Source organism: Mobula birostris, chromosome 2 (genome assembly GCF_030028105.1).
Source record: "Mobula birostris isolate sMobBir1 chromosome 2, sMobBir1.hap1, whole genome shotgun sequence".
Taxonomy (NCBI): Eukaryota; Metazoa; Chordata; class Chondrichthyes; order Myliobatiformes; family Myliobatidae; genus Mobula; species Mobula birostris.
The window spans coordinates 17,054,220-17,070,592 of NC_092371.1; the positions used below are offsets into that span (position 1 = coordinate 17,054,220).

Here is a 16,373-nt window from a genome sequence, read left to right on the forward strand (position 1 = left end):
GTGAAAAAGGGGCTATGCACAGGTGTCATGGCAGCATTGTGGCTAGCGCGATGCTTTTAAAGTCGGAGCGTTACGGCGCTTGGAGCTCAATTCTGGCACTGACTGCAAGGAGTTTGTATGTTCTCCCCGTGAATGCATAGGTTTCCTCTCACAGTCCAAAGGCGTACCGGTTGGTGGGTTAACTGGTCATTGGAAATGCCCTGTCATTAGGCTAGGGTTAAACAGGGGAGTTGCTGGGTGATGTGGCTCATTGGGCTGGAAGAGCCTGTATCGCTAAATAAAAAATAAAATTAATATAAAAATGTACCAGAAGGAAGACAGAAGAGAGTTATGTGTCAGAGGGTGACATAAGGGGGTGAGGAAAAGGGGAGGGACACAACGAAAGTGAGACAGAGTTAAAGAGGTGGCATTGAGGAGAAGGGAATGCACAGATTGAGAAAAAGAAATCATATACAAGGATGAATATGAGGAACTGAAAGAGGCCAAAAGAAAGCAAAACTAAGCTTTATAATGCAGAGGAAACTAATGAGCTAGCAGAAGAGGAATAGGGTAGGAAGAATATAGGAGGGACGGTCACAACACACTAAAGGCACAATGAGAACATCTGCCCTACAAAACAAACACTTAGAATTGTAAACAAGGCTGCCTTTTGTACTCAGCTCCAGACAGGGTATTTCCCTGTTCTTTAACTATCTGAAGACCAGAGGGGTCCAAGTTCTCAAATTAAACCCATCAACCTGTGCATTATAAATTTCCAAGGCAAAACTGGCTCACCATCCTTGTTGCAAACTCATTCAGCTTCCACTTAGACATTTTAATCAAGCGCACACTTCAGATCGGATAATTCTCTTCTTAAGATTGAGGATGACTTCTCGCTCTCCAGGTTTGTGGTTTCAGGGTGGCCGGTGAGGATAGATGGCTGGATAGCTTGACAGGTGAGGCACTCCTGCTGATTATGGAAGGCTTTATATGCCCCAATGCGTGGCCTTCAGGATCTCTGCATCATTCCAATTCATTGTTCAGTTTCGGTGGTCGTGGGCCAAAGATTTCCAAATGACAATGGTGATGTTGTATTATTTCAAGCAGGGTTCCAGTACCTCCTCTGGTAATTCTGCTCATGGCAGACCTCAGAACCGAGTGTCTGTTTTGGGAGTATGGAGTTTAGCATGCTACCAACACGCTCTTTCCATTGTGGCTAATTGAACACAAATACTGCTGGATGGGAACGTTAGCCTGTGAGAAGACCCTGATGTTGATTCACAAATCCTTGGAAGATTGTTTCTGGAAAAGCAGATTTAAGGCACCACATTGCCCATGGCTCATTTCTTCTGTCAGTCTGATCTTCTAGGTAACCTTGTTTTATGGCCTCCTTCTCAGCAGGCACTCAATTCCTTTTCTTTCCCTCACCGAGTCTCAACCACAGCTGGTCTTTCCAAGTCAGAAAGTTGCGGCATCAAATCCTATCAGATCAGGAAGGCTTGAACATGAAGTAAGGAACAGTTACAGGGAAAGGACACATGGACCAATGGTGGCTCTGCCATTCATTCAAATCATGGCACATCTAATTTTAGCCTTAGCTCCACCTTCCTATCTCTTCCCTTAACCGTCAAATCCTTTACTTCACCTACATCTGATCTAACAGCACACCAGAAAGAGCAGCTATGAAATCGTCTCCTGGCCAAGACTTATTCTTCAATCTAGAAATGGAGATGGGTTGTGATTTCTTTTCAAAGCAATGTATCTGAAAATTGTATTTTTTTTTAAGCTGGAATGTGATTGTAACCATTTTTGAAGCAAATTGGACCACTCTGGAAATTTAACCAGAAGCTTTCAGCCAAGGTTCATTCTTGCACATCTAACAAAATATCCACATCAAATGACATCTATCTAGACAATACTCCTTTTGTAACTGGCAAACTTAGCTTACATTGCGGTGTTCTGTGCCTGTAACCAGCATGTCACAGGTATGAATCATTACTTACCCAGGTGTCCCTATCTCACCATTATTTACCAAGGTGTCCCTACCCACGTTTGGGCAATGATGGGAAGTGCAAGGCACAAGTCTATTCTTTTTCCCTTATCTGCTCTTTGGAAGTAAAGCCTCTTCCTTGTATCTCAATATTGTACAGATCAAAACCTTATTCCTTCCTTTATCCATTTGGAAAACTGGCAGGGTATCAAAATATGGGCAATAAAAACAAATAATTTAGAAAATTCATGACTGTAAGGAATGTAGAACCTGTCTCATTGGACAGGTGCTCCTCAGTCTACTGAGTAGCTGGCTCAGCATGTCACATGCTTCCATTAGTCAATAAGGGAAACAGAAATAATCCTAGAAACTACCGATGAGACTCACATCATTGGTAGGGAAATTACTGGAGGGGTTTCTTAGGGATAGGATTTACCATGGCCTAATTAGGGGCAATCAACATGGCTTTGTGTGGAGTAAGTCATGTGTTATTAACTTGATTGGACATTTTGGAAGTGACGAAGGTGAATGGTATGAATGTTGTCTAGATGGATTTTAGTACGAGATTTGACAAGTTCCCACATGGGAAACTCATTCAGAAGATCAAGGTGTATCAGGTGTATGGAAATTGGTCATTTGGATTTAGAATTGACTTGCTCATTGAAAACAAGGTAACTTATTCTTACTGGAGGTCCATAACTAGGATCCGGAATGGGACCTCTGCTGTTTGTGATGTATATAAATACCTAGATGAAAGTGTAGATAGGTGAGTTAGTAGGTTTGTAGATGATACGAAGATTGGTGTTGTGGATACTGTAGAAGATTGGCAAAAAGTACAGTAGGATATAGATCAGTTGTAAATATGGGCAGAGAAATGGCAGATGGAGTTTAGCCCAGTCAAATGTGAAGTATTGCACTTTGGGGAATCAAATGTAAAGAGACAATTCACTGTTAATGGGAAGACCTTTAATAGTGTTGATGAGCAGAGGGATCTGAAAGTGGAGGATGTTAAAGGAATCATCTGTCATATTTGCATTTAATAGCCGAGAATTGAGTTCAAGAGCTGAGAAGTATTATTGCAGCTTTATAAAACTCTAGTTAGGCCACATCTGGAGTATTCCATACAGATCTGGTCACTCCATTATAGAAAGAATGTTAAGGCTTTGGAGAGGGTGCAGGGGAGGTTCACAAGGATGCCATTTGGATCAGAGAGATGTGCTCCAAGGAGAGGATGGATCTGTTTGGGTTGTTTTCTCTGGAGCAGGAGAGGCTGAGGGAAGATCCAATAGTAGGTTATAAGATTGTGAGAAGCAAAGAATGGATAGCCAATATCTTTTTCCCAGGGTTGAATTTTAAATATTTCCACCCTCCATACCCCTGCCATCCCACTTATGCACACAGGAATCCTGTTTGGAATTTGAAGCCATATTAAAAAGGGCGGATCATTCTTAGCTAAGTCTTACCGACACAGGCAAACAATAGGGCAGGAAATTTAAATAAAACAACAAGGCATGGATGACTCAGAGGCAACTCCCTAGCCAGCTTGCCAAAGATCTGTTCAGAGTTTCTACAGAAGCAGAGGCCACTGTGTTCCAGCACACCTGTCCACCTTTCCCCATCTACACGTCACTGCTCCACACATTGGGCTGCCCACTTCTCGGCCATGGCGTCAACCACTAGACACCACAGCAAAGAAAACTCACAAACAGATCACCTTCCTCAGCGGGCTGAAGGAATTTGGCAAATCCCTGTCGACTCTTCCCAATTTTATAGATGCACTATAGAAAGCCATCCTATCTTGTACGGCAGCTGCACTGCCGGTGACCACAAGAACCTGCAGAGATGTGGACACAGCTCAGCACATCATATAAACCAGCCACCTTTCCTGCTGTTTACACTTCTCACTGCCTCAATAAAGCAGCCAGCGTAATCAAAGACCCCACCCACCCAGACATTCTCTCTTCTCCCCTCTCCCATCGGACAGAGGACACAGAAGCCTGAAAGCAGGGACCACCAGGCTCAAGGACAGATTATACCCTCTGTTATTAAAATATTGACTGATTCCCTAGTACTTTAAAATGGTCTCTCAACTTCACAATCTACCACATTATGACCTCAACCATACTGTTTACCTGCACTCTATTTCCTCTGTAGCTATCACATTTTGTTATTGCTTTAGGTGGTACCACCTCACTGCACTGTGTAATGATTTGATCTGTAGGAACAGTTGCATGGCAACTTTTTCACTGTACCTCAGTACATGTGACAATAATTAGCCAATCCTACTATGCTCCTGGGCCAACACAATGGCATCGTTGTTACGTTGCTGGACAAATACCCTGGAGGATTGCTGTAAAGGAGACTGCAGATGCTGGAATCTGTTGCAACAAGCACAACGCTGACCCGAAACATCAGCTGTCCATTTCCCTCCACAGACCCACCAAATTCCTCCAGCAGTTTACTTGTCACTTGAAGTGACTTGGTTAGTCAGCTGGAGAACTTCAATTCAATTCAGTCAGGGGTCCCCAACCTTTTTTGCACCGCGGACTGGTTTAATATTGACAATATTCTTGCAGACCGGCCGACGGGGTAGGGTGGTGGTGTTCAAGTAGGGTTGCCAACTTTCTCACTCCCAAATATGGGACAAAAGTAGCAGTCAAATACGGGACACTTGTGTTTACCCCGAGAAAGACTACCATGACCATGAAGCCTTGCGCGGGCACCTGTGTGCGCATGCGTGATGTGCGCATACATGTACTTGCTGATATTTTTTTCCACAAATTGGTTTTGGCTTAATCTTCCCGATTCTGTTAAGTGAAACGACACTGTACATACATTAATTCTACTTTATATAGGCTGTGTATTTATCGTATCATTCCTGCTTTTTACTATATGTTAGTGTTATCTTAGGTTTTATGTGTTATTTGGTACGATTTGGTAGGTTTTTTTTGGGTCTGGGAACACACAAAAATTTTTCCCATATAAATTAATGGTAATTGCTTCTTCGCTTCACGCCATTTCGGCTTACGAACGGTTTCATAGGAATGCTCTACCTTAGCGGGGGAAATACGGGACAAGGGCGGTCCCATATGGGACAAACCAATTTAGCCCAATATACAGGATGTCCTGGCTAATACGGGACAGCTGGCAACCCTATGTTCAAGTTCAACAGTGCGTGACAGGGAATGAGGAAAGGTGCAGCTGACTCATATCGTTTCATATCGCCAAATCATATCGTTTCCTTGTGTCCCGGTAGCACATGCTTTGCAACCCAGTACCGGTCCGTGGCCGGGTGGCTGGAGACCGCTGAGTTTGGTAAACAAAAATGCTAGCCTCAGAAATGCAATAATGAAACTATTGACTATAATTTTTATCTATATAGGAGGAGGTCATAACTTTCATCAAGCCAGACTATCGTACAATTAGATTATGGTTGATCTGCTCAGCTCTACCTCCTTGTCTGTTCCCCATAACTCAATTTTCTATAGTCCAAAAACCTACCTCAGCCATTAATATACTTTCTAGGGTACAAAATTCAAAGGATTCATAATCTCCAGAGAAGAAATTCCATTTCATCACCTTAAAAAGGGAACCCTTTAGTTTATTGTTAAGTGTGCAAGGACGGTGAGTTACAGTACAAAGATCTTTGAGTCTGTGGAACTGTTTGACACAGGCAGCTGTGGAGGCCAAATCTTTATGTATACTTCAGGCAGAGGATGGTAGATTATTGATTGGTCAGGGCATGAAGGGATGCAGGGGGGAGGCAGGAGATTGGGGCTGAGCGGAAAAATGGATCAACCATGATGATTCGACAGTCCGAACGGCCTAACTCTGCTCCTCTATCTTACAGTCTGACAGAAAAACTTGCTGTCAGCAGTATCGCAGACATGTAGGTATAGCCTACACACAAATATAAATTATACATAAAATTATACTGTGCAGTGTAGAAATTACACTGCAGAAACAACAAACAGACACAACCAAAGGCAAGTCCATGGAGGTTAAGAGGTGGTCTGTAGTTTTCTGCCGCAGAGGTAGGGTTAAGGGTGGCTCCTACCCTGTCAATCCTTTGCGGAATCATGCCTCTTACTCTTTCGAGTTCCCTTGAGGATAAACTCTGCCTGCTCCACCTTTCATCATAACACAGTGCCCTCTTCCTAGGAACTGCACGTGATGTGCGGTGCTGAGGCATGTCAGGTCTCAATCCCAAACCCTAATGTTGCCAGTTCTCACGACGACCACCTTGGTTTTCTTCCATTTCCTCTGTATCCCAAAGATATGCTGGCACGCTAATCGGATGATGTTAGTGCAGGCTAACTGCAAGGAGAAAGGTAGGGGAGCTGATGGCCATGTCTAGGCGAATGCTGCAAAGCGCAGGGAAGTAATGAGGGGTATGGCACTAATGTGATTGTTCCTTAGGAGCTGCATGAATCTAATGGGCTGATTATAAGAACTGCACTGCAGATTCTAATGGAAGACCCTCAACATGGGTTCTACTCAAAGGCGCTGCTATAAGAACCCACAGGGCAAGCTACACTTGCCTCCTGGAGCCATACAGCAATGCAGCATGGTGCAGGCCCTTCAGCCCAGTCAGTCCGTGCTGACCCAACTAGTCCCGATCTCCTGCATTTGGCCCATATCCCACTAAGCCCCACCCCTCCAAGGGCTTCTTAAACAATATTATTGTGCCTGCCTCAACCACTTCCCCGGCAGCTTGTTCCGCATACTCGTATGGTTAAAGCAGATGCAAGAACAATGCTGAAGAAGCCTTTTGACGAAGACACATAAATAGGCAAGGGATGGGAAGAACATAGACCACGTGCAGTTCAAACTGACGTCATTATTGGCAGAGACATCGTGGCCTGCATTGTCCGTTCCTGCATGGTACTGTTCTTTCTTACCCAGGGAAAAGATGTAACTCCCCTATTCCTCACCTTCTACCCCAACAAGTTCCAGATTCAGTTGTTTATTCTGCTCTGCTTCCACCACACTTAATTCACATTTTCCTTTCCCTCTCCTTTCATCCATTCCGACAAGTCTGTCGTGTCCGAGCCATTGGTTCATTTCCCTCAGCAGCTTAACTTTTAGCCCCTCTGTTCTACAATTTCAGGGGCCCAAACCACATTTGATGCATTTTCTAGAGTTTTTGAGATTAGACTCCACTTAATTGTGTATAGTCCTGCATGCCAAACTGCAGAAAGGATGTGGTAGAAGTACCAGGATGTTGCTGAGGTTATCAGGAAACAATTGGGGTTACGTGCAGTGGAACATGGGTGGCTGCAGAGTGGCCTTATAGAGGGACATAGATAGGACAGGTGGTCAGAATCTTTTTCCCAGGGCAGTGGTTTCTAAAACTAAATGGCATAGGGTTAGATTGAGAAAGCAGAAAACTGTAGATCTGAGCATGCACATCTGGAATGAGCTGCCAGAGGAGGTAGTGGACACAGATACAATTACACTTAAGAGGCTTTTGGAGAGGTACTTGGATAGGAAGGCAACAGAGGAATACAGACCTATGGGATCATGGTTGGCCTGCATGAGGTACGCCAAATAGGCCTGTTTCTGTCGTGCACTCTTCTACAAGTCAATAAATGTAAATGTTTTAGAATCACAAGATTCTGGCATGGTTCTGAAGGACGGAAAATTACACATCTCACTCTATGGAGGAGGAGAAGATGGCAGCACGACGCAGCTGGCGCAGCCACTCCGGTGAATGATATCTGTAATCTGTCAAGTATGGTGCCGTGCACAATCCTGATTTGATGGAGACAGACGTGAGAGAACGGAGGAACAGCTGGAGAAACTTCTGAAATGCCTTTTTCGCTGCTGCTGCTGCTGTGTGATCCAGGATCTCTGAAGGGGAAGGCCCCGAATCCTTGGCTTTGCTTGTTGCTTGGCGGCCGGGACGGGGTCGAAGCGCTCGGCGGAGATGGTGCTCAGTGTCGGAGGCTCTAAGTTTTCAGACGGACTCAGAGTTGGCTGTGGTCAGGTGCTTCCAATGCATCAACAGTTGTCGGTGTCTGGAGGTTTATGGTAGAGAGAGTCTCTCCCTTCTGCCTCCTGCTATCGGGGACTATCAGGGGTCGATCGGAACTTTGAGACTTTTTTTTACCGTTCCCATGGTTTGCTCTTTATCAAACTATGGTATTGCTTTGCACTGCTGTAAGTATATGTTATAATTATGTGGTTGGTCTTGTCAGTGTTAGTCTTTGGTTTGTCTTGTGTTTCTGTGATATCACTCTGGAGGAACATTGTATCATTTCTTAATGCATGCATTTCTAAATGACAATAAACGAGGACTGAGTGTCCTCATAATCTAATCTAATCTACTTCTTTAATAAGGGGGAAGAGAGAGACAGAAAAAGGAAAAGTAAAGGCCAGTTAGCGTGACTTCAGCAGTTGAGAAGATGTTGGGAGTCCACTCCTAACGATGAAGTCTCGGGGTAGTATCAGGCACATGATAAAATACAGCACAGCCAACATAGTTTCCTTAAGGGAAGATCTTGTCTGACAGATCTGTTGGAATTCTTTTGAGGAAATAACATGCAGGATTGACGGGATGTGCTACACTTAGATTTTCAGAAGGCCTTTGACAAGGTGCTGCACATGAGACGGCTAAACAAGATGAGAGCCCAGGGTAGTACAGGAAGGATACTAGCATGGACAGACCACTGGTTGATTGGCAGGAGGCAAACAGTGGGAATAAAGGGATTCTTTTTGGATTGGCTGCCAGTGACTAGCTGTGTTCCACAGGGGTCCATGTTAGGCCAGATTCTTTTTATGTTGTATGTCAACGATTTGGATGATGGAATTGATGACTTGGTGGCCAAGTTTGCAGACAATACAAAGACAGATGGAAGGACAGGGAGTGTTGAGGAAGCAGAGAGGCTGCAGAAGGATTTAGACAGATCAGGAGAATGGGCAAAGAGTGGCAAATGGAATAGAGTCATGCACTTGGGGAGAAGGAACAAAAGCATAGACTATTTTCTAAATGGGCAGAAAATACAAAAAGCAAAGGTGCAAAGGGACTTGGGAGTCTCATGCAGGATCCCTTAAAGTTTAAATTGCAGGTTGAGTCGGTGGGGAGGAAGGCAAAAGCAATGTTAACATTCATTTTGAGAGGACTTGAATTTAAAACAAGGATGTAATACTGAAGCTTTATAAAGCATTGGTGAGGCCTCACTTGGAGTACTGAGAGCAGCTTTGGGCCCTTTATCTAAGGAAGGATGTGCTGGCATTGGAAAGGGTTCTGCAGAGGTTCATGGGATTTATTCCAGGAATGAAAGTGTTAATGTATGAAGAGTGTTTGATGGCTCTGGCTCTGTACTCACTGGAGTTTAGAAGATGAGGGAGGATCTCATTGAAACCTATTGAATGATGAAAGGTCTGGGTAGAGTGGATGCGGACAGGACGTTTCCTATAGTGGGTGAGTCTAGGACCAGAGGGCACAACTTCAGAATAGAGGGATATCCATTTAGAACAGAAATGAGGGGGAATTTCTTTAGCCAGATAGTAGTGAATATGTGGAATTCATGGTCACAGGTGGCTGTGGAAGCCAAGTCTTTGAGTATTTTAGAAGCAGAGGTTGACAGTTTCTTGATCAGTCAGGGCTTCAAAGGTTACAGAGAGAAGGCAGGAGAACGGGGTTAATAAATCAGCCACAACGGAACGGCGGAGCAGACTTGGTGGGTTGAATTCTGTTCCTGTGTTTCACGGTCTTGCATTCTGGATTTGGATGTCACGATACATTCCATACGATTCCACATAAAAATTCCTTCCACAGAGATCGGATTAGATAGCAGGCTCAGTCAGGATAAATGGGTCATTCCTGGATTGGCAATCACTAACTAGGGAGGTACACCAGGGATCAGTCGCCGACGTCAACTATTTATAACATAGGATAGTGACTTGGATAAAGCAATCAAGTGTGGCAACGTTGCGGATGACACTAAACGTGTGCAGAGCGATAGAACGTGAGTGGGCAAAAAAGGAGTAGATAAGACTCATACAGCAGAGAAAAAGGCCTTTTGGGCCAATTCATTCATACTGGCTGACTTGCACAGCAAGCTCGACCCATCTGTCCACAGACCACGGACAGGATATAATGTGGGAAAATGTGAAGAAAGAAAGAATGAAAAAGTTAGTTATTATTTTTACAATTAAACTTTAAAGTGTTGTGGTACTAAGTGTTCTGAAAATTTGAGTACATGAAAGACTTTTTTTTATTTTCATAGAGTGGTGATACCGTTCTCAGTCAGCAATTCAGATTCATTTATTTGTAGCGTGTGACTGAAACACACAGTAAAATGCATAATTTAGGTTAACAACCAACACAACCGAGGATGTGCTGGGGGCAGCCCGCAAGTGTTGTTGCACATTCTGCTGCCAACATAGCACGTCCACAGTTTTCATCAGAATAACACAAGCTATTGTGTTACTCTGCTTTTTCAAGGACGTTCACATGTACTGTAACTACTGCCCTTGTTTTCCTCAATGTTACGAGTTTGGGAGCTGATATTACTGTCTAAGCAATAACTGGTGCAGAGAAATTGTCTCATTTCTATATCCATTATATGGTTACATACATGTACTTGGTTAAATGACAATAAAACAGGACTTGACCTGAACTGTGAGGTGAGATTTTGCAGATACAGAAAATCAGAAAGCTGGTGGAACTCAGCAGGTCAGGCAGCGTCTATGGATGAAAATGAACAGGGTCTCAGCCCGAAATGTCACCTACTTATTTTCCCACCATAGATGCTGCCTGTCCTGCTGAATTCCTCCAGCATTTTTGGGTGCATTGGTAACTGTCGAGCATTTCACAGGTGTCGGAGTAGACGGTCACCAGCGGGCTGCTTTATCCAAGGTGCTGTCAAACTCCTTGAGAGTAGTGGGTACTTTGCTGACCCAGGCAGGGGGAGAACCGATACATGTTGTGTATTTGGAGTTCAAAATCCATTCCAAAAGGCTTCTGACGTGTGTTTGTAAATGGTGGAAATCACCTAGTTACACTAATTCTATACTAATCCTGGTTTAAATCCCGACCCACCCCATCCCCAGGTTCCACCGCTCACCTCCTCATTGTAGCCAGTTAATCAACCAACCTGCCTGGATTAAACCCACTCGGTCACAGCAAGAACGTGGAAACTGCACCCAGACAGCAGCAGCGATCAGTCAGCTCTGCCAGCCGAGTCACGACACTGCACTCGGTGTGGCTGATGCAGCCGGGCTCCCGGTCAGCCGCGAACCCCGCGATACGAATGGTGAATGAATTGGTGCTGACAGTGCCATTGAAAGTCAAGGGTAGTTAGGCTCTTGAACTAAAGAGGTAATTGCCCTTTCCTGGTCATTGGCACATCAGCCCATGTCTGAACATTGCCTAGATCCTGCTCCATGCAGTCATAAACTACTGAGGAGTTGGAAACGAAATTGAAAATTGTGCAACATTCCCACTTCTGACCTCAATGGAAACAAGATGATGGAGGAGTCAGTTGTGGATGGACATTGGCTTGAGGCACCTCTGGAGTGATGGCTTGGATCTGCGATGATTAACCTCTCGTACAGGAATGCTTTCTTTTGATGAACACTGGTTTTAGATTTATTTGGATGTTTGACTGGCATGGTCAGTCATTCATCCTTTAATGTCAAGTTCATACATTCTCAAGTCACCTCTGGAATTCAGTGCTTGGACCAAGGAGTGATGAAGTGTGGAGCTTTGGAATCTGTACTGTACACCACCATGTAAACTTTGCTGATTTTGGTCTGAATCTGATGAATTCTTCAACAACAGATTGTACATCCACTCAGGATCCAAAACTTGCAACATATTTTCAGAATAAGAGGCTGCCACTTAAGATTAGGGTCATCAAGTTCTTCTCTCAAAAGGTAAAGTATCTCTGGAATTCCCTATCCCAGAGAGAGCAATGGAAGTGGAATTATCAAATACAAACAAGGCCTACAAAGGGAATCATCAAGCTTATGAAGAAAAAGTGGAAAAAGTGGGCCTGAAGCTCAGATCGGATAAGCTGTGATCGTATTGAATAGCAAGCAGGCTTGGTAAGTGGGTGGGGTCCAGACCGAGCCCCTCACTTTTACATTATGTTCACTTCTTCTGGATGAAGTAGCAATTGACTTGTACTTATTCTACCTTGGTGTAGAGTCATAGAAAAGTACAGCAGAGAAAAGGCCCTTCAACCCATCTAGTCTGTGCTGAACCATTCAAACTGCCTACTCCCATCAACCAGCACCTGGACCATACCTTTACCATCCATGTACCTATCCAAACTTCTCCTAATTGTTGAAATTGAGCTCGCATGCACCACTTGTGCTGGCAGTTCGTTCCACACTCTCACGATGCTCTGAGCGAAGAAGTTTCTCCTCATGTTCCCATTAAACTTCTCACCTTTCACCTTAACCCATGACCTCTGGCCATAGTCCTACCCAACCACAGCGGAAAAACCCTTCTTGCATTTACCTTATCTATACCCTTCATAATTTTGTATACCTCTATCACATCTCCTCTGAATCTTCTATGTTCCAAGGAATAGAGCCCTTATACCTCTGGTCCTCCAGTCCCAGCAACATTCCTACAAATTTTCTCTGTACTCTTTCAACCTTATTTACATCTTAACTGTAGGTGGGTAACCAAAACTGTGCACAATACCCCAGATTAGGCCTCACTAACGTCCGGTACAACTTCAACAGAAGATGCCATCTTCGTACCCAATACTTCCAATTATGAAGGCCAACGTGCCAAAAGCTTTCTTTACAACCTGACTTTCAGTGAATTATGGACCAGTATTCCCAGATCCCTTTGTCCTAAAGCACTCAGTGCCCTGTTGTTCACTGCGTAACCCTACCCTTGTTGGTCCTACCGAAATACACCTCACATTTCTCTGCATTAAATTCCATCTTCTATTTTTCAGCCCAATTTTCCAGCTGGTCCAGATCCCTCTGCAAACTCTGATACCTTCTTCGCTGTTCACTGCACCCCCAATCTTGGTGTCATCTGCAAATTTGCTGACCCAGTTAACCACATTATCATCCAGATCATTGATGTCAATAACAAACAACATCGGCCCCAGCACCAATCCCTGTGGCACACTACCAGTCACAGGCCTCCAACGGGAGAGGCAACCATCTACCACCACTGTCTGGCTTCTCCCCGAAAGCCAATATCGAAACCAATTTAATACGTCATCTTGAATGCCGAGCGACTGACCCTTTTTAACCAACCTCTCACGCGGGACCCTGTCGACTACCCTGCTAAAGTCCACGTAGACAACATTCACTGCCTTGCCTTCATCCACTTTCCTGGTAACTTCCTCAAAAACTCTGTAAGGTTGGTTAGACATGACCCACCACGCATGCAAAGCCATGCTGACTATCCTAATCAGTCTATGACTATCCAAATACTCATAAATCCAGTCCCTTAGAATACCTTCCAATAGCTTTCCCACTACTGATGTCAGGCTCATGAGTCCATAATTTCCTGGTTTATTTTTAGAGCCTTTCTTAAACATTAGCTATCGTCTGGCACCTGATCTGTAGCTAAAGATGATTTAAATATCTCTGCTCGGGCCCCTGCATTTGCCTCCCACGGGGTCCGAGGGAACACCTTATCAGGCTCTGGGGATATCTCCACCATAATTTGCCTCAAGCCAGCAAACATTCCTCCTCTGTAATCTGTACAGGGTCCATGAAATCGATGCTGCTTTGTCTCACCTCTACAGACTCTGAGTCCATCTCCTGAGTAAATACATATGCAAAAAAATTCATGTAGGGTACTTAGCACTCACAATGTGGTCTCCTCGATGGAGGAATCAAACACAGTTTGAATGACGACTTTGTGGAACATTTTGGCTTCCAATTGCCTGTCCGGTTAATCCTTAACCCAATCCCAATGACCTTTCTAAAATAGGGACCTTAAACTATTCAAATGAAGGTTTGAAGAACACCATCTTATCTTCCTGCTGGGCACATAACAGCCCTCAACAAATTATATATAACCAACCTTTCCATGTTCAAAAAAAAAAGTCAATTTCTTAGGATTTCTAGAATTTCTGTTTTGATCTCAGTGCAATTTTACCCATCCTTTAGGAACGTAAATCTGTAGATTCTAGCTGATTTGGCCTCAGTGAAGCTTTCAAAGTATCACAACAAAATTAATGCTCTAAAATGCAAGTCTCTTCGGTTTCTATTCTTAGATTAAGGGCCCAAAACTGCCCACAATGCTCCAAGTGTGGTCTGACCAGTGCCTTATACAGTCCGAGCATCATCTCCTTGCTTTCGTATTTTAGCCCTCTTGACATCAATAACAACATTGCATTTTCCTTCATCACCATCGACTCAACCTACAAGATGACCTTTAGAGAATCCTGCATGAGGCCTCTAAAGTCCCTTTGGACCTCCGATTTTCGAATTTTCTCCCAATTTAGAAAATAGTCCACATCTTTATTCCCTTCTACCAAAATGCATGACCATGCACTTCCCTACATTATATTCTACCTGTCACTTCTCTGCCCATTCTTCTAATCATTCTGCAGACTCCCTACCTCAACACTACCTGCCCCTCCATCTACCTTCATATCTTCTGCAAACATGGCCACAAAGCCATCAATTTGATGGAGAAACATTGTATCATTTCTTAATGCATGTATGCATTTCTAGATGACAATAAAAGAGGACTGAGTGTTCTCATAATCTAAATTTCTTCAAATAAATCATTGACATACAATGTGAAAAGAGGTCCCAACACTGACCCCTGTGGAATTGACAGTCAACCAGAAAAGGCCTCCTTTATTCCCACTCTTTGCCTCCTGCCGATCAGCCAATCTTCTGTCCAGGCTAGTACCTTACCTTTAATACCACAAGCTCTTATTTTGTTGAGCGGCACCTTGTCAAAGGCCTCCGGAAAGTCCAAATAAATGACATCCACTGACAATGTTAAGGGGCACCTTATAAAACGAAGGTTCAAGAAAGGCATCTGGGGCTTTGGGTGCTTGGAGAAGACAAATGAAGTGGTGACGATCACAGAGGTGGGAAAGAACAGGAACTATTACCTGAAGCAAGAGATTTTGCCCTCTAACATTGCTGAATCGGAAGCCAATGTAGGTTTACCCACACCCGGGATGACCGTGACTGAGAGCAAGGTAATCATCAAAATTCATGGCAAGCACCAGACAGAACAGTGCAGGGTAGTGGTGCAATGGGGAATGAGAGGTGATCATGAACAGAATAACGTGCAGAGCTGGAGTTAAGATCTGAGAACGGGACAACACCACAGGGAAGGGGATAGGGAAGGGGATAGGGAAGAGGCATTTGGTTCTGATGTCTGATAGCAGTGGGAAGAAATTTTTTTTAAAAAAACAAGGACTCTCTTCCCAAGGTTCTGGGCCAATATCCACTCCTACACAGCACCAATGAAAGAGTTGATCTGATAATCGTATGGCAGCTTGCCGTGTTTCGAATGACGACTCCACTGGCCGTGAAAAGCTTTGTGCGGTCCAAGACCGGTGAAAAGCGCCATATCTCTTCACATGCCCACCTGGGGAGCTGCAGAGCCAGATGACAAGCTGCGCTCTCAATAACGGGGTGGGAACTCTTCTCAGGTCAAGGCCTTCCCATCAACATGAGGAGGCCCAGGCGGCACTCCGCTCGGAAACCACCACCAACTATCCAAACAGTGGAAAAACCGAACACGAACTAGATTTTTTTTAAAAAAGCTACTAATTATCAAGAAGCATGAAGGAAATTACCTAACGACATAATAATTTAAAGACGGATAAACATTTAGTAATTAGAATAGGAAGTCGAGCTGCCTGGCCAATAAAAACTTGAAGTGGAGGGGAAGATGAACCACAAACTCCTCCTGCCGCCCACCTGACGTGTCAGTTTTAGGTCGAAACTCGTCCATTTAGTCAACGTCTTCCCCCTCCCTCTTCTCGCACTCACCTCCCATTCTGTTCCGCCGTGTCTCCTTTCCCTTTACGTACCCCGTCTTCTCTCTGCACAGGGTCATTTCCCAGTACTGGCGAATTCATGACATTTGTTACAAAACTAACTTGAAACAAACTTGAGAATGTTCGTACTCCAGGCCAGCCTGTGTTGATCTGATTCCCTTTATTTTGCCAGCCCTATTCCTCACTGCCCACCCCCACCCCACCTCTTCCTCTTCCCCTCGCCCTCCCCCAACGAGGAGGGATCAGAATAAGAAACGAGATTGTTAGCAGACACCCTTTTTATTCCGTCAGTTCATTGAACTATGCGTTTATCATTGCGGCCGCTACTGGGTCCTAGTGCCGTCGAGTTTCATCTAAACTGGAGAACACGTTCAGGAATCTTACCGTAAATATTTATGTTTCCGTGCATCCCGATCTAAATTTGCAATTTGTAATTCGAAAAG

General features: G+C 44.2%; 1 protein-coding gene across 3 annotated transcripts in view; it reads right to left on the reverse strand.

The window, feature by feature from the left end:
- The window catches only part of bnipl (BCL2 interacting protein like), a 74,461-nt gene extending 58,326 nt beyond the window's left edge, over positions 1-16,135 (reverse strand). For 2 of the 3 annotated variants that reach the window (XM_072238322.1, XM_072238315.1), the window contains exon 1: positions 15,923-16,135. In XM_072238322.1, coding sequence (XP_072094423.1) covers positions 15,923-16,011 — 89 coding nt within the window. In that variant the 5' untranslated portion in view covers positions 16,012-16,135. The remainder of the gene's footprint in view (positions 1-15,922) is intronic. The other variant, XM_072238329.1, reaches the window with a different exon arrangement.
- Positions 16,136-16,373: the final 238 nt, after the last annotated feature.